Below are 23228 nucleotides of genomic sequence, written 5' to 3'. Positions count from 1 at the left end.
ACGGATACGGTCCATGTCAATCTTTTTCAGTCCCCTTTCAGTATTGATACCATCCTTTGTTCCCAATTGTCTTAATACATCAGTCTTCTTTGACACACCAGCATTGAAGCACATCACTGCATCTTGAACACCAAATTTTAGTGTTTCTTTTCTAACAAAAACAGTTTTTGGTAGCCTTGTCCAAATGACAGAATTCAAACTTTCATTTGGGTTTTGAGTTTTTCCATGGAGACACTTTTTCAAGAGCTCTTGTTGGCTAAGGTCTCTGAAAATGGGTTTCACAGCTAGCAGGATTTTTTCTGGAATTGAATGTTTGTGCTTATAGCTGGAAGATGTAGCTGGGCTGTTGAATTTGCACCAGCTGTCAGGTCCCCGTGGGCAAAGGTTACGTTGTGGTTCCTCATCTGTTGAAATTTTATGAAAGAATATAGCCCAGATGGCTCTCCTCATTGCTTCTACATTGTTGCAGTTATTTCTAATGGCCATACCATAATAAGTCTGGATCCTGTCTATTTCAGCCTTTGTCAGGCCCCCTTTACCACCTAATTTTTTTCCTTACATATCTTTAGAATCTTTAGAAGTCGTGATCCCATTCTTTTCTGTACATGTCCTATACATTCCAGTTTATTAATTTTGACTCTAGGCCCATAAGGTTTACCTTCTACCACTTTCTGATAAGCCTTACTGTCCCCATCCCCAAGATAGTCTGTATAGAGGATACCTCTTGACTGCACACACCTTTTGAAAATGTTAGCAACACCAGCCACTTCCATGCCTCCACTAGAACCATCATAGTCCTTGTTGCACACATGTTGTATAGTGGGATTTTTGCTACAGATGTCACAGAACTTAGTAATAATTTCAATATCCAGAAGCTTCACAGTATCAAAAGAAGTTGCTGACACAATGCCATTTAGGGATGTATGCCCACGTTTCTGCCAACTGCCATCAAAACCAGCAGAAATTTGCCTTGGGTCAGATTTCGTATCATTCAACAGAACTGCTTCTTTGGCTGCTTTCAACATTGTAGATTCACTTACCTCAGCTACAGCTGCACCAATAGTCTTGTTGTAAACATCAAACTTTCTTGGAGGTGGAGGAATGTTCATCACTGCACAAAGAACAGCACCTGCACTTCGCCCTTTCCTAATAGATCTAAGTTCATACACTAATCTTATATTGTTTTCATACAATCTGCTTCTTGTTACGTGGGATGACATTGTATTGGCAGTACAGCTACATTCCAAACATGTCAAAACTAAATTACAAACAATTCCCTTGGTTTTCACCACATCATCTTGCAAAGTAACGTTTCCACCACAGTTTTTACAATTTGTGTGTTTTTCGATAAGCTCACGTAATAACCTCATAGAGATCAGAATGTTTGTGTCAGTAACAACAGAAACACTGTTCACACCACATATTGCATTGTCACGCAATTGAGAGGCACTTGGAAAACTGGCAGCACCTAGAAGCTTCTTGCTTGAAGCACTGACACTCGCACTGACTTCACTTTCAATATTATTTTCTGCCCTCAGTTCAAAACTAGCAGTTTCACGGTTTATTTTTACATATGTATTTCCATGAAACTTAGGCTATTATCCAAACTTCCTTATTCTACCCATTGTGTTATAACGTTTCACAAAATCATTACATTTATATCACCAAAACGTAAACAACTAGGATGAAGAAACTGACAAATGATAGTCGGCAATGCAGACAGGCTGGCAAACATCAGAATAACAATTCTCTTTTTCAACCCAAACAAAGAGTATTTATATCCGTGGGACATAAATGATTGTTGTACTATAGTCAATGCTGACTACTGCACAAGACACAGCAAAAATGGACGTGGTGCTAGTTACCATGCTTCACGAACAAATTAATAACTCCAAATATAATAATCAGATTTGTATGAAACAAACGGCATTTTGTAGCCAAATAATTGGAGCATAGATTAAGACTAAAAAAAAAAAAATTAGATTTTTTTGAGCCTGGTGGCGACTGTCCCCTTAAGTCGTCATGACCTCATCATAGCACAAGAGAGTGATCAAGAGTTGCAAGACTTACTAACAGGTCAGCACACAGGGCCACCGGTATCTCACCATCATTAACATCCAGTCTTCATTCACAAAGCATTGGCCGATTGCTCGCACATCATGTTGCGCATGGATGCCAATGGGCTGCTCTACAACCTCCTAATACTGGGCCCTACCAAGTACTGTGATGTAATGCCCATGCTATAGACATCTTGCAAAATGGAAAAACTCTCAATGTGTCCATTGAAAGAGTGAAACCAGCATGGATCTTACCGATGCATGAAAGCAACGGAATGGTGGAAAGGTGTCACAAAACACCGAAAGTGGTCCGCATGTGTGTCCTTCAGTTCAGGATGACCAAAGGTCAGGCAAGCGTACACCCAGTCAAACTGCTTATCTGTCTGGCTACGCTATGTGATCAAAAGTATCTGGACACCCCCAAAAACATACATTTTTCATATTGGGTGCATTGTGCTGCCACCTACTGCCAGATACTCCATATCAGTGACCTCAGTAGTCATTAGACATTGTGAGAGAGCAGAATGGGGCGCTCTGCTGGACCTGTGGACTTCGAATGAGGACAGGCGATTGGGTGTCACTTGTGTCATACATTTGTACATGAGATTTCCACACTCCTAAAATCCCTAGGTCCACTGTTGCCAATGTGATAATGAAGTGGAAACGTGAAAGGACACGTACAGCACAAAAGCGTACAGGCCTACCTCATCTGTTGACTGACAGAGACCACTGAGAGTTGAAGAGAATCGCAATGTATAATAGGCAGACATCGATCCAGACCATCACATAAGAATTCCAAACTGCATCAGGACCCACTGCAAGTACTATGACAGTAGGTGGGAGGTGAGAAAACGTGGATTTCATGGTCGAGCTGCTGCTCATAAGCCACACACCACACTGGTAAATGCCAAATGACACCTTGCTTGGTGTAAGGAACGTAAACATTAGATGATCAAACAGTGGAAAAACGTTGTATCGAGTGACAATCATAGTACACAATGTGGCGATCAGATGGCAGGGTGTGGGTATGGAGAATGCTTGGTGAATGTCATCTGCCAGCATGTGTAGTGCCAAGAGTAAAATTTGGAAGCAATGATGTTATGGTGTGGGCTTAGCACCCCTTGTTGTTTTGTGTGGCACTATCACAGCACAGGCCTACATTAATGTTTAAAGCACCTTCTTGCTTCCCACTGTTGAAGAGCAATTCGGGGATGGTGATTTCATCTTTCAACAAGATCGACCACCTGTTCATAATGCACGGCCTGTGGCAGAATGGTTGCACGACAATATCATTATAATGGACTGACCTGCACAGAGTCCTGTCCTGAATCCTATAGAACAACTTTGGGATGTTTTGGAATGCCGACTTCATGCCAGGCCTCACCGACCAACATCCATACCTGTCCTCAGTGAAGCACTCCCTGAAGAATGGGTTGCCATTCCCCAATAAACCTTCCAGCACCTGATTGAATGTATGTCTGTGAGAGTGGAAGCTGTCATCAAGGCTGAGAGTGGGCCAACACCATATTGAATTCCAGCATTAACGATGGAGAGTGCCACAAACTTAAGTCATTTTCAGCCAGGGTTCTGGATACTTTTGATCACATAGTGTATATTTATGAGTTCCAGATATGATGATAGTATCTTCTGAAACTTCTTTGACAATTCTACGTGTTGCCCTCTTGAGAGTTGTCAGCTCAAAATAAATGGTAATCACATAGTTGCACCAAGGGTTGTCATGTCTCGTAATATGCTAATAAATCTAATACAAGCAAAAATATTTGACATCCTAGAATTTTTCTACAATAGTCACTCCATCTCATTCATTCATTCATTCATCAATCCACCCAGTCTATTCTGCACGTCTTATCGCAAAAGAAAATCTTCAGGAATGTATAAGGGGGTCAAGATGTACATTAACAAACAGCATTACTAATTAGTGACTATTAAATTGCTGTAAACTATTTTTGCTTAATCAAATTAAATGTCACACAATAAATGTAGGAGAAAAGCCAATACTTTGAGCAATGGTGTTGTTTCCTCAGTCTTCATAAACTGTAGCCCAGTTCATAAATGATGGTGGGTCTCGCAGGTTGAGGCTCAGACAGGGATTGCAGTGTTGCCAGTTCCAAGTGACAGTTCCGGTATGTGCACACACACACACTTTGTGCCTGAAATGATTTTGTTTTCTGCAAATTATGTCACTCTCTTAATTATATAAGTAGTATTACTTATAATATTACTTGTTGCTTCTATCGCCATCAGTGATGACAACTCTCAACAAATGTAATAAATATTCACTAAACAACTCACTATGATCACATTTAATGCATGCATTGGCACTGACATTTACAGCAGACTCCTCAGAACATTACAGAATTCTCACTGTCTGTCAGAAAGTGTGTGATGTATCTGCACAGAACAAGCCTAAACTCGAGTGCCATTGTTTCTGACTCCAACCATACATACTATTCATAATAGAACTGCATCCTTGTTATTTGAATGACTACCTGATATTTATCACCGAGCGAGGTGGCGCAGTGGTTAGCACACTGGACTAGCATTCGGGAGGACGACGGTTCAATCCCGTCTCCGGCCATCCTGATTTAGGTTTTCCGTGATTTCCCTAAATCCTTTCAGGCAAATGCTGGGATGGTTCCTTTGAAAGGGCACGGCCGATTTCCTTCCCCATCCTTCCCTAACCCGAGCTTGCGCTCAGTCTCTAATGACCTCGTTGTCGACGGGATGTTAAACACTAATCTCCTCCTCCTCCTCCTCCTCCTCCTCATATTTATCAGAATAATAGCTATTTATATACAGTAAGAAGAGAGGTCTGTATACATTGCACTATTAGTCATCCAGCTGATAGAAATTTTGAATCATGTAATTAGATAATTTTTGGAAAGACTTACAAATAATACAAGTTTTGTTTCCTTTCAAATTTATGGCAATTCCAAAATAAAGATCCCCATTTGAACCTGAAACAAGGAGGAAGTCTATAATGGAAATTATTTTTGATTATTGGATTTTGATTGTGTGAATCATAATCCATCTGAATTTTATTATCATTATCATCATCATCTACTGCCAATTAAGAATTAAATACACTGTAGTAGGTGTCAGATGGATGGTGGTGGTGGTGGTGGTGGTGGTGGTGGTGGTGGTGGTGGTGGGGGGGGGGGGGGGTGTGGTGTGTGTGTGTGTGTGTGTGTGTGTGTGTGTGTGTGTGTGTGTGTATGTGTGTGTGTCACCAGGCACACGCGCTGATATGAAACTTCATGGTAGATTAAAACTATGAGCCGGACAGAGACTTAAACTCAGGACCTTTGCCTTTTGTGGACAAGTGCTCTGCTGATTGAGCTACCCAAGCATGACCGACTCCTCACAGCTTTGCTTGGAAGGTAGGAGACAAGGTACTGGCGGAAGTAAGGCCGTGAGGATAGGTTGTGAGTTGTGCTTGTGTAGCTCAGTCAGTAGAGCACTTGCCCATGAAAGCCGAAGGCCCCTGTGGTGTAACTGCAATGCTGGGGATAAAAGAAAATGTTGTCACTATAAGAAAACAAACTGAAAGTTAATCATCTTTCTGTAATGTTAACGATCACTGAAAAATCAAGTTCTTGCAATATAGTGGGTATAACTTAGTATCTTCAGAAAAATAATTAACAGTGTCAACTTATCTTGCTCTTGATGCTTCGCTGCAGATACTGTTTCCTGGATATTTTTTAAGTGAAAAAAAACTGGATTACTGTATGATCCTCAGTAGTCATATAAAGACAGTTGTTGTTTCAGGTGTACTATATGTTACATCAGAGTCCTTGACAAAATCTTATATCTTACTGGTCACCTTGTGCAGTTCCTTGCAGGTGCTGCATACATTAGCTGCCAATTGTAACATTGTTACATATAGTAATTTTGCTAATTATAATCACAGTTGTTGTTCAAAATTACAGAAAATGTTATCATTTGGTGGTTACAATTGACGTATATGAAGTGGAATACAAGGTCAAATAATATGTCGTTTCCACAGAAAAATTAGTGAAATGATACAAATGAACAATGCTGACTACATTTTTGTTAATTGCTCTGAAAGTACCCCATCCAAAACTTTCTAACAGGTTTCTGGTTTCAAATATACATATATTATCTTTTGGTGTTTTAATAAATATTACAATAGTCCAAATAATCACATTGTTTACATTGTTAATAAGATTTTGTTTTATGAGTTTCAGTAATTGCTAAGTGATTAGGTGTTGTTATGATTAGCAGTTTAGCAGTTGCAAAGTAAGCTGACAGTATGTTAATCAGACATTACTGATTAATATTACTCCATGATAAAATGGGGATTAATTTATTGTACTCACTGTACTTTTCCAAATCTTTAGCAACCGGTCACCAGGCACAGTGTTGTATGGCCTTACTAAATGTTTTGTGTGTCTTCATTCCACCTAGCACATCTGGAGTCACAATTATAAGGTGCATACTATATTTGCAAATATTGAAGAAATTACTGGAACATCTTTTCAACAAATGATATTTACAAGAACTCTCAATAACAATGATGAACATGCATAAAGAGCAGTCTGTTGGCAACTTTGTGCTCTTTGTTTCTTCAATTGCGTATCATATGTCCAAAGTGCATGTGTTGTAAAATTGTTGTTTTGTGTGGTCCTTTGTGTTTTGATTAAATGGGTGATAAACAGAAAAAACTTGTAGTGACTATACATCAAAAACAGCATGCCGCAATGCGATTGGATTCTGAGGTAGCAGCCAAAATTATTGCTTTGGAGTTAGGAGTAGGAAAAAATACTGTTGGAGACTTGAAGAAAAATCAAGCAGAAATAGAAAAGTGGTGTGCTTCCCAAGCTAGTGGAAGTGGAATAAGATTAAGGAAGACAATGTTGAATGGTAAGCATAAAGAAACTAAGAAAGCTTTATTTTAGAGGCACGGACATTTAAGAGGAAAAGTTTAGCTCATTACCGGGTCACTATTGCAGGAAAAAGCATTGCCATTTAAGTGGCAAATAGGAGGAGCAGATTGAGAATTTATTGCCAGTGATGGGTGGTTGGAGTGGTGGAAAAAACAATTCACTATTTGCCAAATTACCATTACTGAAGAGGCTTTATCTGCTGACAAAGAGGCTGTATCATTGTTTGAAGACTGCCTTTTGAAGTTAATTTATGAAGAAAGAATTTCTGGTGAACAGTTGTATAATTGTGATGAGACTGGTTTAAATTAAAAGATGCACCCTATGAAAATGCTTGCTTCAGAAAAGGAAGCTGCAGCACCCAGATACAAGAAAATTAATGAATTAGTTACCATATTGGCTTGGAGTAATGCAAATGGCAACCACAAGCTTAGTTTTACAGTGATAGCATAATCATGGAAACTTAAAACTGAAAAATCACAGATCACTGCCCCTACATTACGCTAATAAAAAAAAAGCATGGATGAATTCATAAGTCTTTTAAACCTTATTCCAAAATGAATTCATACCAGCTGTAGATAAATATTTGAATATCAACAGTTTACTGAGGAAATCTGTTGCTCCTTTTTGATAATGCACATTCACATCCCACCAGTGATGAACTCACAGGTGGAGATATAAGAGCATTTTTTTAACCACCAAATCTGACTGCTCTTGGTCAGCCGATGGAGCAGGGCATCCTTGAGTTGCTAAAAAGAAGTATTGCTAAAGTCCTCTCAGTTTGTTTACGGTGATTGATAATAATGAAGACAGTCAGCGTACTGAAGAGGATTGACTTGCTATATGTCATAAGGGGATTGGCTGAAGTGTGGGAAGAGATTCCAAACATATCATTTTTAAAGTCATGAAAATTCTTTTAGACAATGAAGTTGGGCATTTTAATTTTGAACCCATGTGTTAAGCCAAATTGAAATACGAAAATGATGATATTGTTTTCTTGGTCAAAAATGTACTAGACTGTAAGAACACTGATGCAGAGGACGTAACAGAATGGATGGCAAATGATCATGCTGATGAATTAACTGACAACAATATTCTGGAAATGATGATGCAGTGGAAGTAACACAAGAGAAGGAGGCGAACTTAGATGACAGGAGAAATCTCGTCCCACATTTGCAAGGGTTTTAGATGGTTGAGACAGCACAACAGTACATTAATGAGCAGGAGGAAGCAATGCCAGCTGACAACATATGATTGTGCAAGTGGAGGGATATTACAGCACAGGAGAGGGCTAAAGGAGGGAAACAGTCATCTATCAAAGCCTTTTAAAAAGACCTCTTTTTTGTTAGGTCTGACTTTTGACATGTGTAATCATACATTCATTCTTTACAATGCAGGATTGTTTTATGTTTCATGTACTAATTTTTGAGATTAGCAGTACATACATAACAAACACTTCTGACTTACATGTATTATGTAAGAAGTCACTAAATATTTATAAAATTGGGTTTTGGTATAAAAAAGGGTGTTTTGAATGGTACAGCTGGGGCTGGAAGAGAGCCTATTCAGCTTTTTTATTATTGAGCTTGACCTTCTGCCACATTAGGTTGGATAATTGAGAATCCATTGTAGATGTCAGGTGGAAGTACTACGTGTTTAAGTCTTTCAGGAAGCATGTCTTGTGTTATAAAGGAATTACAAAGATAGGTCAAGGACAGTGTTTTTGAGTCAGCCCAAGGTTTTAACACTGGTCTAGAAACAAGTGTCTGCTATGTAAACAGTGTCTGTTAGAGTAAGTCAAATTCACTTAATTTCTTGTTGAACTGTTGTCATTTGTTTATTTGTTGATGCTTCGAATTATTTTTACTTTGTTTGTGAAATGTTTTATATACATAAACTGTGTGTGTGTGTGTGTGTGTGTGTGTGTGTGTGTGTGTGTGTGTGTGGGAGTGAGTGAGTGAGTGAGTGTTAATGGAGTGTTAGCTCATAATTGCAACCTGTTATAATTCAGACTTGTTGCCATATCATCCCTAATTAACTGTTCACACATGTATTTCCTTCATTATGTTGTTTAAATTTTTCCATTTTTCCTTGATTATATGAAAAATAAAAAACAGTGGAGATAGTACTGGTCTTCAACAAAGTTTTAACTTGTACCCTACATTCAGATAACACCCAATTTCTTCCCCCATCTGTGTCAAAGCCAAGCTACTGCCCAATATCTAATGAGACATTAGTTAACCAACCATTGAGGGAACAAACCTAGAAGAATAATACAAAAACTCATTTTTCCAGGTTTATGAAAGATGTGTAATCACTTAACATAAAAATTGATGATTGCCGTTTCATACTGAAAACACTAAGGAACTTTTCAAATTTTTGATACTTGGTACAGCTGTTCAGTATTTGATAACAATGGAAATTTGAAGAAGGGAATAACAAACAAAAAATTATAAAGCACATTGCAGACAGATGTGTGGCACATTAGTGCTCTTGGAAAAGCATGTCATCACTGTACCTTTTGAACTTTGTTCTCCATCTAATATTAGTACACAACCTACTCACCTCCAATCTCCCCCCCCCCTCATCTCTCCCCCTTCTCTCCCCTCTCTCCCCCTTCTCTCCCCTCTCTCCCCCTTCTCTCCCCTCTCCCCCCCTTCTCTCCCCGCTCCGCCCTCTCCCCCCCTTCTCTCCCCGCTCCGCCCTCTCCCCCCCTTCTCTCCCCGCTCCGCCCTCTCCCCCCTTCTCTCCCCGCTCCGCCCTCTCCCCCCTTCTCTCCCCGCTCCGCCCTCTCCCCCCCTTCTCTCCCCGCTCCGCCCTCTCCCCCCTTCTCTCCCCGCTCCGCCCTCTCCCCCCTTCTCTCCCCGCTCCGCCCTCTCCCCCCTTCTCTCCCCGCTCCCCCCTTCTCCCCCCGCTCCCCCCTCTCCCCCCTCTCCCCCCGCTCCCCCCTCTCCCCCCGCTCCCCCCTCTCCCCCCGCTCCCCCCTCTCCCCCCGCTCCCCCCTCTCCCCCCGCTCCCCCCTCTCCCCCCGCTCCCCCCGCTCCCCCCGCTCCCCCCTCTCCCACCGCTCCCCCCGCTCCCCCCGCTCCCCCCTCTCCCCCCGCTCCCCCCTCTCCCCCCGCTCCCCACGCTCCCCCCCGCTCCCCACGCTCCCCCCTCTCCCCCACGCTCCCCCCTCTCCCCCACGCTCCCCCCTCTCCCCCACGCTCCCCCCTCTCCCCCACGCTCCCCCCTCTCCCCCACGCTCCCCCCTCTCCCCCACGCTCCCCCCTCTCCCCCACGCTCCCCCCCGCTCCCCCCGCTCCCCCCTCTCCCCCACGCTCCCCCCTCTCCCCCGCTCCCCCCTCTCCCCCGCTCCCCCCTCTCCCCCGCTCCCCCCTCTCCCCCGCTCCCCCCTCTCCCCCCGCTCCCCCCTCTCCCCCCGCTCCCCCCTCTCCCCCCGCTCCCCCCTCTCCCCCCGCTCCCCCCGCTCCCCCCGCTCCCCCCGCTCCCCCCTCTCCCCCCTCTCCCCCCTCTCCCCCCCTTCCCCCTCTTCCCCCCTCTCCCCCTCTCCCCCCTCTGCCCCCTCTCCACCCCTCTCCACCCCTCTCCCCCCTCTGCCCCCTCTCCCCCCTCTCCCCCCTCCCCCCTCTCCCCCCCTCTCCCCCCCTCACCCCCCTCTCCCCCCTCTCCCCCCTCTCCCCCCCTCTTCCCCCCTCTCCCCCCTCTCTGCCCCCTCTGCTCCCCCACTCCCCCCGCTCCCCCCCTCTCTCCCCTCTCTCCCTCTGCCCCCTCTCCCCCTTTCCCCCATCTCCCCTCCCCCCACCCCCGGTCTCCACCCCCACCCCCGGTCTCCACCCCCACCCCCCGGTCTCCACCCCCACCCCCCGGTCTCCACCCCCACCCCCCGGTCTCCACCCCCACCCCCCGGTCTCCACCCCCACCCCCCCGGTCTCCACCCCCACCCCCCCGGTCTCCACCCCCACCCCCCGGTCTCCACCCCCACCCCCGGTCTCTCTCCCCTCCCCCCCGTCTCTCTCTCTCTCTCTCCCATCTCTCCCCCCTCTGCCTCCAGTAATTTAGTTTGTTTGTTTGTGTATATGTGTGTTGGGGGGGGGGTGCATGCATGTGTTATTGAGTGTGTGCTAGAAAAGACAAGTTCTCTTTCTTTCTTTCAGCTCCTTTTATTACTGTTAGAATTTTTCAGTTGAACATGGTGTGCATGAAAATTACAGGGAACGTCTTCGACATGCATACGAGACAGACTTCTGGGATGGTGCTCGGAAAACAATTGCTGCCTTATGGGACGCCCATGGCTGGCTTTGGCATGGTAGATAACACTTGATACCATAAATTCTTCTCATGTAAACATGTAATTTTGAATATTTTTGTTGTAACCACAGTTCATATAAAATTAGAGGCAGCATAACTTACGGTAGTACTTTACCTTTTTTGATTAAAAACTGTGGAAAACTGAGTGGAACATGTAAGGCAAGAGTTGGGTCTTGAGTCTGTCTGGGAAAAATTTTTGATCAGTTCATAACAACATAACTTTAGTAAAATCACGCACATTATAAGATAATAAAACTAAGAGATTAAAGAGGTAAGTACAAAGGAGAATCGTGTTTTGTTGACAAGTCTATGTTTTAGTTAGTTCACAGAACAGGAAATGAGTGTTCAGTATCTGGGTCATTACTAGTAGAGGCAGCATGATAGACCTTTGTTATTGGCAATTGGAGAAAACTTTTCTGTCTCTGCTGTTGGCATCTCTACACAATACCCACTTGACATATTGTAATATTATGTGATGTGAGAATGTTGCTCAACAAAATTTATTTCTTCTACTATACCATCAAAAGCCATGGCTTATGTCGAAAGTATTAGAGTTCATGTAGTGAGAACTGCATCAGTTGTGAGGCTTACATATTTGTATTTGCTGAGTAAACCATGCACAATTTCTGAGTGGCTCTTAGGGTTCTTTCTCTTTCACATATCTAAAAAAAACTTATCTGACTTGCCACAAACAGCCACCAGGTGTTATATTGTAGAGCTTATAGAGTATACTGCTACATCTCCCCTCCCCCCCTTCCTTTTCCATTCACAAAATGGTATGCAATAAGGAAGCCTGTTAACACTCTTGTGTATAATCTCAAATACCGCTAAGTTTATTGTAAAATGTATATCTACATCCATATTGTGGAAACTACTATGAAGTGCATGTATGTAGATGTAGATATAGAAAGGGTACTTCCCATTTTATCACTTGTTAGTGTTTGTTCCTATTCCATTTGTGTATTGAGTACAGGAAGAATGATAACTTACATGCTTTGTGCTTGGTGTAATTGGTCTAATCTGGTCTTTGCAGTCCCTACAATAGTGATACATGGAGGGTTGTTGTATAGTACTAAATCCTCAGTTAATACTGGTTCTCAAAATTTTGTAAGTAGGCTTTTGCAAGTTAGTTGTCATATGTATCCAAGTTTCTAAACTTCAGGTTTTTCTGCAACTCTGTAAGCTCTTCCATGGTCAAACTAATCTTCTTTGTATATGTTCAGTGTGGATGTGAGACTATTAACCATATGGTTACCAACCTGTAGAGGATTGATGTGCAGACTGTGCGCAGCAGGATTTGTGTTGTTAGTAGTTGCCATTAGGCACCGGTACTGGCAGAGCAACATAGGGTTGAAAACGTAAGCATCAGTTTGCATTACAGTTGCAGAGTCACCATGGATCTGTACAAGGTGAGCAGGGCTTTACTTGTTAAACTGTTTTATCAAAACAACAGCAATAGTGCTGCTACACAGAGGTAATCTTCCCCACACTGGGGTTGAAGAACATGCTTCAGAAGTTCTAATGAACTGGTGATTTGAGAGTTGCTCCTGGGAGAGGCTGACAGCCAATTGCACCACAAATTATTGAAGAAGTTACGGTTTCCATGGCTGAGAATACTGGATGCAGTGTGCAACCTTCAAGCAGTGCATGGGCTGTGTCACAACAGCTTCACTTTCCATGGTCCACCATTGTTTGGGGCAGCAGCAGAACAATCTCTAGTTTGCTTCCAGGCTGTCATGGGTGCAGATGGTTGCCATAGTGAGCAACGTTTGTAACATGGAGTGTAAACATGGTACGCAGTTAACAGATGTTACCCTCTCATTAAATTAAAATGTGTTTCTTTCAATGATTTATTGGTTATCTCTCTTCTGCATGTTCTTATTGAATGTTTCATTGAAAGTTTCATTGTCCTATGATCACATGTTTGTCATGGGGACCCCATCAGGTAGCGGAAGTTTAATTGTAACCACCCTGTACTTAATTATGTATAACTGCACATCTGCAAAAAAATCTGATATTACTATTGAAACTGCCTGTCAGGTACACTACTGCTCGTTAATTTCAATGAACCATGACAGTTATCTGATTTTTGAATATGAATTACAACAAAACATCATTTCTCCAAAAATATAATTATATAAACTTAGACTATGCAAGTCGAGGTTAGATATCAGCTATATTACAGAAAGGATAGATTAAAAAATGGAAAATCCAGGAAGAAATAATGACAATACTATGAAAAGGATATTTGCTACTCACAATAAATTGACACCACGAATCCTGAAGGGCTGATATGTAAGGGTACGAGGGGATGGAGATCTCTTCTGAACAGCACGTTGCAAGTCATCCCAGATATTCTCAATAATTATGTCTGGGGGAGTTTGGTGACCAGTGGAAGTGGTTAAACTTGGAAGAATGTTCGTGGAGCCACTCTGTAGCAATTCTGGACATGGTGTGTTGCATTTTCCTGCTGGAATTGCCCAAGTCTGTCGGAATGCGCAATGGACATGAGTGGATGCAGGTGATCAGACAGGATGCTTACGTATGTATCACCTGTCAGTCATGTCTAAACATATTAGGGGTCCCATATCACTCCAACTGCATGCACCCCACATCTTTAACAGAGCTTCCACCAGCTGGAACAGTCCCCTGCTGACATGAATGATTCATGAGATTGTTTCCACACCGGTACACGTCCAACCACTCGATACAATTTTAAATGAGTCATCTGACCAGGGAACATTTTTCCACTCATAAACAGTTCACTGACGGTGGTGATGGGTCCAGGCGAGGCGTAAAGCTTTGTGTCGTGCAGTCGTTGAATGGCCCAGCATGGAAATATACAGCAATTTGCAGAAGGGTTGCACTTCCATCACGTTGAATGATTTTCTTCAGTCGTCGTTGGTCCCGCTCTTGAAGGACCTTTTTCTGGCTGCATCAGTGTCAGAGATTTGATGTTTTACCAGATTCCTGATATTCACGGTATGCTCTTGAAATGATTGCACGGGAAAATCCCAAGTTGATTGCTACTTCAGAGATGCTGTGTCCCATCGATTGTGCGCCAACTATAACACCACATTTAAACTCACTTAAATCTTTGATAACCTGCCATTGTAGCAGCAGTAACCAATCTAGCAACCGTACCAGACACTTGTTGTGTTATGTAGGCTTTGCTGACTGCAGCGCTGTATTCTGGCTGTTTTCATATCTCTGTATTTGAATACGCATGCCTAAACTAGTTTCTTTGGCACTTCAGCATATGAAACTTTTAAAATGATACATGCTAGGCAAATTGTCTTCATTGTTTTGTATTTTAGATGGTATCAACAAGTGATAATATATTACCATAAACTTGCAAAGAAAAAGGAGGAGGGGGGACAGTTCCTAGATAATTGATGAAACGTGCTTCTCATTTTCCCCCCGAGATGACAATGAGTACTGAGTGTCTGTAGTATCAAGTATTGTGAATAATCTGCAATGTGTATAACTCTTGCATAAGGTCTATGATGGAATGCTCGAACTTATGAGCCTCTACAATTCTGTGCTTTATCCGCGAACAAGTGGTGGCATATTTGCTTGAAAAACACAGTAAATCAGCAGTAGTCACACTCCTCTAAGCCACAAAATACGGGACATGGCAAAGGCACTCAACATCCCTTTCAGCTAACCAAAATATGTAAGGTTTCAGATACTAGAGACCCAGGAAATACGAAGTCTCTATTTTACCTAGATATACTGAATGAGTAAGAAAACTAAAAATACATATTCAAAGCAATAATGACATTAAATAAGAAATGTTTATTTCTAAGACCGTAGCCACAAGTATGTGATCAACCATAATTGGTATAGCCTCTAAAAACAGTTTACGTTCCAATGAAATATAAATATTAATAAAACTAAAACTCGTTTCACCAGTACAGAAGTAACCTATATTTGTCCCGGAAATTTTAAAATAATTATAGTAATTTTTATATTTCCAGATAGTATTGGAACTTATTTTGTGGGACTAATATCATTGTAGATTGCTGGAAATGCTTTTTATATATGCAAATTACCAAGTACGTCTATTGTCAGAACTTTAGATTGAATGGAAATCTGTACTCTCATCCATCTTCCCCTTTGCGCTCAGACAACTGAGTTGGTAATCTTATCATGGGTCAGAGAAACACAGAACATAACAACTCCTCCCTCTTGTTGTACCACGCTATATAAAGCACCTTAATAATTTGATAAGCCATCAGTTTGACAACATTAGTTATGCTTATGGTATCTGTACCTACAATTATATACAGTGTAGATGTATTTACAAATTGACATAGCAAGGTAAATAGAGAAAAATGTTGAATTTCCTTACTATTCATGTTATTTCTGTGTAATGAATATTTTTAAAAATGTAGTAAACCAGTATTTGCTTATTCTGTTAGGTAGCTATTATTTTACATACCTCAATTGCAGAAATATTTTTGAGTTAAATAATACTATTTTATTTCCAGGTTATGAAGTCAATGGAATGGATAACATCCCAGATGAATCACCTGCCTTAATTGTTTACTATCATGGTGCTATTCCTGTTGACTTGTATTATTTTATATCAAAGGCCTACCTTTTTAAGAATCGTCTTATACATACAGTTGCAGACAGGTTCCTCTTCAAAATACCAGGTGATTGCATTTCTTTGTCAAACGCTTACTTAATATTGGGGGCAGGTGTTAGTAAAAGGAATTTAGAGTGTAATGTGTACTTACATAGGCTACATTTAATGTGGCAAGAATGCTAGTTGTTGAAAAAGGGGGATAGCAGGGGAATACCACTTTCCGAGTTGAAATAAATAACTGCTGTTTTTCTTCTATTGGTAGCATTAAAATCACATGTCCATGCTGATGTTTATGAGAGAATAACAGTTTGGTCCTTAGACTACTGGCTTCAGTCAGCAATGACCATCTTCAGATCTGCTTCAAAACATTGGAAACTAAATACAACTAGTGAACAGATTACATCTTAGAACAATAAAATATGCCCTAATGAAAAATTACTATTTTCATGACTATGAAAGCATGCCTGTAAAATACAGGATGACAGTTATTGAAGTATATGAAATAAAATCATCATAACTTCTGAAAGGTTTGCATTAGGGCGTTGAAACTGCAGGCTTTGCCGTGGGGCATAATGGGAATTAGTATGGTTTGTTTTAGCGATAAAACCCACTTTTGTTTGGATGGATTCATCAATAACCAAAACTGACGCATTTGGGAGACTGAGAATCTGCATTTTGCGATTAAGAAGTCTCTTCACCCTCAACGGGTGACTGTGGACTGTGTGGTGTGCAGTGTCCATTCACAGAATAATTGGTGCAATATTCCTTGGTGGCGTGGTGACTACCGAACGGTATGTGAAGGTTTTGGAAGACAATTTCATTCCCATTATCCAAAGTGACGCTGGTATAGACAAAATGTGGTTCATGTGAGACAGAGCTCGACCCCCACTGAAGCAGGAGAGTGTTTGATCTCCTGGAGGAACACACTGGGGACCGCATTCTGGCTCTGGAGTATCCACAGGCCACTGGCATGGGCCTCAATTGGCCATCATATTCTCCGGATCAGAACACATATCACTCCTTTTTGTGGGGCTGTATTAAAGACATGGTGTGCAGCAATAACCCCAAAACCATTGCTGAGCTGAAAACAGGCATTTACGAGGTCATCAACAGCATTGATGTTCTGACACTTGAGTGGGCCATGCAGAATTTCATTATTTTTCTGCACCACATAATCACCAATGATGTCAAGCATATCGAACATGTCACAACCGAAATCCGAATATCTGTAGTGATGTTTACGTTTTGAATAAAGTGCGTGCTCACTGCAGTTTGTAACTAATTTACATTTTTTTTTTTCATATAGTTCAATAATTGTCACCCTGTATGATGAGACAAACATATTTTATAACATGTCCTAATACAGACATCAAAAATGTTTTGCATCACCCCAGTTCCCAGAACTCCTGCAGACAGACATTGACTGTGGATATTGTATCACAGACAACAGTCTCTTTGGCTGTTGAGAGATGTCACTAAATCCGCCCAAAGATGTAAACAATCGTGCATTAGCAGTGCCTAGTGGACAGAGGGGGTCCAACAGCTGATCAGTTCCAGTCATTCCACCAGGAAGGAGGTAGACAAATCATTTTGTCTGAAATTCAACCATGCCTCAATGGTCAATACCATGGTTTGATCGCACCCGCATTGTTACTTTGTGCCAGGAAGGGCTCTCAACAAGGGAAGAGTACAGGCGTCTTGGAGTGAAATAAAGCGATGTTATTCAGACATGGAGGAGATACGGAGAGAGAGGAACTGTCGATGACATGCGTCACTCAGGCAGCCCAATAACTGCTACTGCAGTGGATGACCGCTACCTTTGAATTATGGCTTTGAGGAACCCTGACAGCAATGCTATCATGCTGTATAATGCTTTTTGTGCAGCCACAGGACGTAGTGTTAAGACTCAAACTGTGCACAATATGCTGCATGATGAACAATTTCACTCCCGACGTCCATGGTGAGGTCCGTCTTTGCAACCATGACACCATACAGCACGGTACAGATGGGCCCGACAACATGCAAATGGACCACTCAGGATTGGCATCAAGTTCTCTTCATCAATGAGTGTTGCATATTCCTTCAACCAGACAATCGTCAGAAAAGTGTTTGTGGGCAATCCAGTCAGGCTGAATACCTTACACACTCTGTCCAACGAGTGCAGCAAGGTGGAGGGAGGTTCCCTGCTGTTTTGGAGTGGCATTATGCGAAGCCGACGTATGCCGCTGGTGGTCATGGAAGGCGCCATAACGGCTGTATGGTACGTGAATGCCATCCTCTGACCGATAGTGCAACCATATCGGCAGCATATTGGTGAGGCATTCGTCTTCATGGACGTGCACATCTTGTGAATAACTTCCTACAGGATAACGACATTGCTCGACTAATGTGGCCAGCCTGCCTGGGATAGATTGAAAAGAGCTGTTTATGGACAAAATGACCTACCAACCACTTTGAGGGATCTATGCCAAATCACGGTTGAGTAGTGGGACAATCTGGACCAATGGTGCCTTGACGAACTTGTGGATAGTATGCCACGACAAATACAGGCATGCATCAATGCAAGAGGACATGCTACTGGGTATTAGAGGTACTGGTGTGTACAGCAGTCTGGACCACCCCCTCTGAAGGTCTCGCTTTATGGTGGTACAACATGCAATGTGTGGTTTTCACGAGCAATAAAAAGGGCGGAAAAGAAGTTTATGTTGATTTTTATTCCAATTTTCTGTACAGGTTCTGGAACTCTAAAGCCGTAGTGACAGTGTCACAAAATATATTCAAAATCAGCATAATATCATCACACATATGTAAAATATTATGTAAACTAGGCCACAGTTCTGGCAAAGCCACACTGCCTCTATCACTACTGATCATAACAGACTGCACATAGTAGCCACAACATATGTTTATGGCATAAGCTCATTAGATGTCAGTACTCTAAGTCTACACATATTCGTCAGTTATAAAGATTGTACAGTATTTAAGAAATAAAGAGTACAATAGTAAAGTCTGTAGTGGGCACTCCAAATGTATAAGCTATTACAGTGGATGAAGTGTAATAATTAAAAACTCAAAGTTAAATTTAAAATTGTTAAAAGGAAATGGTTAAGTGGTAATATATGACTCGGAGATGTTCTGGTGGTCATTTTAGATAAGAATAATGAGATACACAATAAAATGCTCATAGAGTTCATTAAATAACATAAACTTGATAGAATAACTAAGGAAAGAAGCGAAAAAGGATGAAAACAAGACTAAAGTATATGATCAGCGACATCTGTTAGTGGAGCCGCCAGAACGCAGCTTAGGCTAGAAGTCGGAGGAACTTAACCACCAGAGAGCCTCATATACCCTGTGACATGCCACTGCAAGAAAAGTATAATAAAATATTGTAACAGTTGCTTAATAAAAATAGCTTGTTAATGAAATGTATTATATAAAAAAAGAAGGGAAAATCAAATGCAAGAGTAAAATGAAAGATGGTAGAAAATGGAGCAAATAAGTGATGCACTTTATGCTATGTAACGACAGGGCAAGATACACATGCGAGAGGCATTCAGTCATTAATAAAGCAATGTAGGCATCAGGTACAAGATCACATTGCCCAGCGAGCACTTTCGCCGGCTCCTGTGACCGTGTCGCAATTTGTTAGAATAACAGTTAACTACATTTAAACAAAAATGGAAATCGGGCACTACTCATCTACAGCTGATTGGTGTGTGGCACATACAATGAGCTGACAAGTCATTGGATAGTTTATGCACATATACAGTTGGCAGTAGTTCGCACATGCTAGGTATAAAAGGACAGTGCATTGGCGGAGCTGTTATTTGTACTCAGGTGATTCGTGTGAAAAGGTTTCAATGGGATTATGACCGCACAAGTGGAATTAACATTGAATGGTAGTTAGAGCTAGATGCGAGGGATATTCCATTTCGAGAATGATTATGTAATCCTGCAAGCATCCACAGTATCTAGAGTGTGCCAAGAATACCAGGCATTACCTCTCACCATGGACAATGCAGTGGCTGATGGCCTTCACGGAGAGCAGCAGCGTTTGCATGGAGTTGTCGATGTGAACAGACAAGTGACACAGTGCAAAATAACAACAGAAGTCAATGTGGGATGTATGATGAACGTACCCATTAGGATAGTGTGGCTACATTTGGCATTAATAGTGGTGCAAGTGTCTGCTAACAGCACAAAATAGCCTACAGCACCTGACATGAGCTCATGACCATGTCGGTTCGGCCCTAGACAACTGGAAAATCATGGGCTGATCAGATGAGTTCCAGTTTCAGCTGATATGAGCTGACGGTAGTATTTGAGTGTTGTGCAGAGCCCATGAAGCCATGGACCTAAGTCATCAACAAGGCATTGTGCTAGCTGGTGGTGGCTTCATAATGGTGTGGGCTGTGTTTACGCGGAATGGACTGGGTCTTCTGAGCCAACTGAACCGACCATTGACAGGAAATGGTTTTGTTTGGTTACTTGGAAACCATTTGCAGCTATTCAGAGACTTCATGTTCCCAAACAACTATGGAATTTTTATGTATGAGCAAAATTTCACCAGGCCATAAATGTTTGAAGTTGGTTTAGAGCACATTCTGGACAATTTGAGCAAACAATTTGGCCACCCATATTGCCCAACATGAATCCCATTCAACATTTATGGGTCGTAATCAAGAGATTGGTTTGTGCAAAAAATTCTGTAACAACTTTTGCAGTTGTGGCCGGCTATGGAGGCAGCATTGCTCAATATTCCTGCAGGGGACTTCCAACGACATGTTGAGTCTATGCCACATAGAGTTGCTGCACTGACTGTGCCGGGCAAAAGAAGGTCTGACACAATATTAGGCTTTATCTTATGACTTTTGTCACCTCAGTGTAACCTCCAGCCATCCTGATTTAGGTTTTCCGTGATTTCCCTAAATCACTCCAGGCAAATGCCGGGATGGTTCCTCTGAAAGGGCACGGCCAACTTCCTTCCACATCCTTCCCTAAACCGATGAGACCGATGACCACGCAGTCTGGTCTCCTTGCCCAACCAACCAACCAACCTCAGTGTAACTGGAATCTTTGCACCATTTAGAAGTCTTTAACTGTGAATAGTAATCTTTTTTGATACATAAGCTTACCTATATTCACCCATTAAAAAACCAGTTTGATAATGATACTTTTGGTAACAGTCACCATACATCTTCATGAATAATGATACCTCTAAAAGAGATTTATAACTCTATATTAGAAAATTAATAACAAAATTAATTTGGGGAGAGTAACATGCTTTACGTCTTTCCATAGTATTGCTTTGTTATTACAAACATTTCTGGTAATCTTGTGGTTTTTTAACCAGGATGCCAGGCTGGTATGTGTTAATAACTGAATGATTTTACATGACTCTGACTTCTAATACAAGTGTTGATAAACAAAACTGATTGTGCTTTTGCATACTTTAGTTAAAAGAAACAATCTTAAAGACATTGACGTCTCATAAGTACCATAGCACTCTGGCTATTCTTTCATTTCATAATAGGGTTTTTTGTCTTAAAGTTAATTTTGTTGAAGTTACATTCTGATTACTTAAAAATCTTAAACTTTCATAGAGCTGTACTCCACACATTGATCCACTATAGGTGAGTGTTTGCCTTTCCCTTATTACATGTTTAAAGTTCATTATACTACTTTCACCTAATTCCTAAGATACATCCTTTTCTCCTATTAAATCACCTTTCCTTCTTTTCCCTTCCAACGTTGTGTGTCTCTACACAACATCCTCCAACCTATCCTCCTTTATATTTACACAGGTATAGGGCCTGCCTTCTTGGTACACTTACCCTATATATTATCATATATTATGAAAGATTGCTACTCACTATTGAGTCACAGACAGGCACAACAAAAAGACTGCTATACATGTGAACTTTCAGTCAAAAGACCTCATTATAATGAAGAGTGCACACACACACACACACACACACACACACACACACACACACACACACACACACACACACACACCCCTCGCAGACACATGACCACTGTCTCTGGCCATTGAGGCTGGACTGCGAGCAACTGCGTCTGATGGGAGCAGCAATCTGGGTGATGGGGATAAGGAGCAGGTTGGGGTGGGGTGGGAAGGGGGAGAGATAGCATGGTAATGGTGAAGGGGGGCATAGTGCTGTTTATGGGAGCATGCAGGGATGGGGTGGGGACAGGGTAGGGCTGCTAGATGTTGTCTGGAGGTTTGAGGGGGAGGGAGGGAGGGGGGGGGGGGGGGGAAGCATAAAAGGAGCGAAGTAGAGGAGGGGCTCGGAGAAAGACACAGACAAATTAGCGGGTGTGTTGGTTGAATAGAAGGCTGTGTAATGCTAGAGTGGGAACAGGGAAGGGGATAGGTGTATGAAGGACAGGGAGTACTGAAAGTTGAGTCCACGGGTGCTACTGTAACTTGGGATATACAGTATGTGATCAAAAGTATCTGTAACCCCCAAAAACATATGTTTTTCATATTAGGTGCACTGTGCTGCCACCTACTACCAGCTACTCCATATCAGTGACCTCAGTAGTCATTAGACATTGTGAGAGAGCAGAATGGGGTGCTCCGCTGGACTCATGGACTTCGAATGTGGTCAGGTGATTGGGTATCACTTGTGTCATACATTTGTACATGAGATTTCCACACTCCTAAACAGCCCTAGGTCCACTGTTTCCAATGTGATAATGAAGTGGAAATGTGAAAGGACACATACAGCACAAAGGCGTACAGGCCGACATTGTCTGTTGACTGACAGAGACTGCCAAGAGTTGAAGAGGATCGTAATGTGTAATAGGCAGACATCTATCCAGACCATAACATAGGGATTCCAAACTGCATCAGGACCCACTGCAAGTACTATGACAGTAAGTGAGAGGTGAGAAAACGTGGATTTCATGGTCGAGCTGCTGCTCGTAAGCCACACATCACACTGGTAAATGCCAAATGACACCTTGCTTGGTGTAAGGAGCATAAACATTGGGTGATTGAACAGTGGAAAAACGTTGTGTCGAGTGACAAATCATGTGGCGATCAGAGGGCAGGGTGTGGGTATGGTGAATGTTGGGTAAACATAATCTGCCAGCGTGTGTAGTGCCAACAGTAAAATTTGGAGGTGGTGGTGTTATTGTGTGGTCATGTTTTTCATGGAGGGGGCTTGCACCCCTTATTGTTTTGCTTGACTCTATAACAACACAGGCCTACATTGATATTTTAAGCACCTTATTGCTTCCCACTGTTGAAGAGCAATTCAGGGATGTCAGTTGCATCTTTCAACATGATTGAGCACCTGTTCATAATGCACC

General features: G+C 42.1%; 1 protein-coding gene across 1 annotated transcript in view; it reads left to right on the top strand.

Annotated features, from left to right (window-relative positions):
* Positions 1–23228, top strand: part of LOC124619607 (transmembrane protein 68) — a 123323-nt gene that overhangs the window by 58622 nt on the left and 41473 nt on the right. The window contains exons 3-4 of the mRNA XM_047146110.1: positions 11197–11291; positions 15787–15954. Coding sequence (XP_047002066.1) covers positions 11197–11291; positions 15787–15954 — 263 coding nt within the window. The remainder of the gene's footprint in view (positions 1–11196; positions 11292–15786; positions 15955–23228) is intronic.

The sequence above is a fragment of the Schistocerca americana genome, chromosome 6 (genome assembly GCF_021461395.2).
Source record: "Schistocerca americana isolate TAMUIC-IGC-003095 chromosome 6, iqSchAmer2.1, whole genome shotgun sequence".
Classification (NCBI taxonomy): domain Eukaryota; kingdom Metazoa; phylum Arthropoda; class Insecta; order Orthoptera; family Acrididae; genus Schistocerca; species Schistocerca americana.
This window is presented reverse-complemented; position numbering and strand designations above follow the sequence as displayed.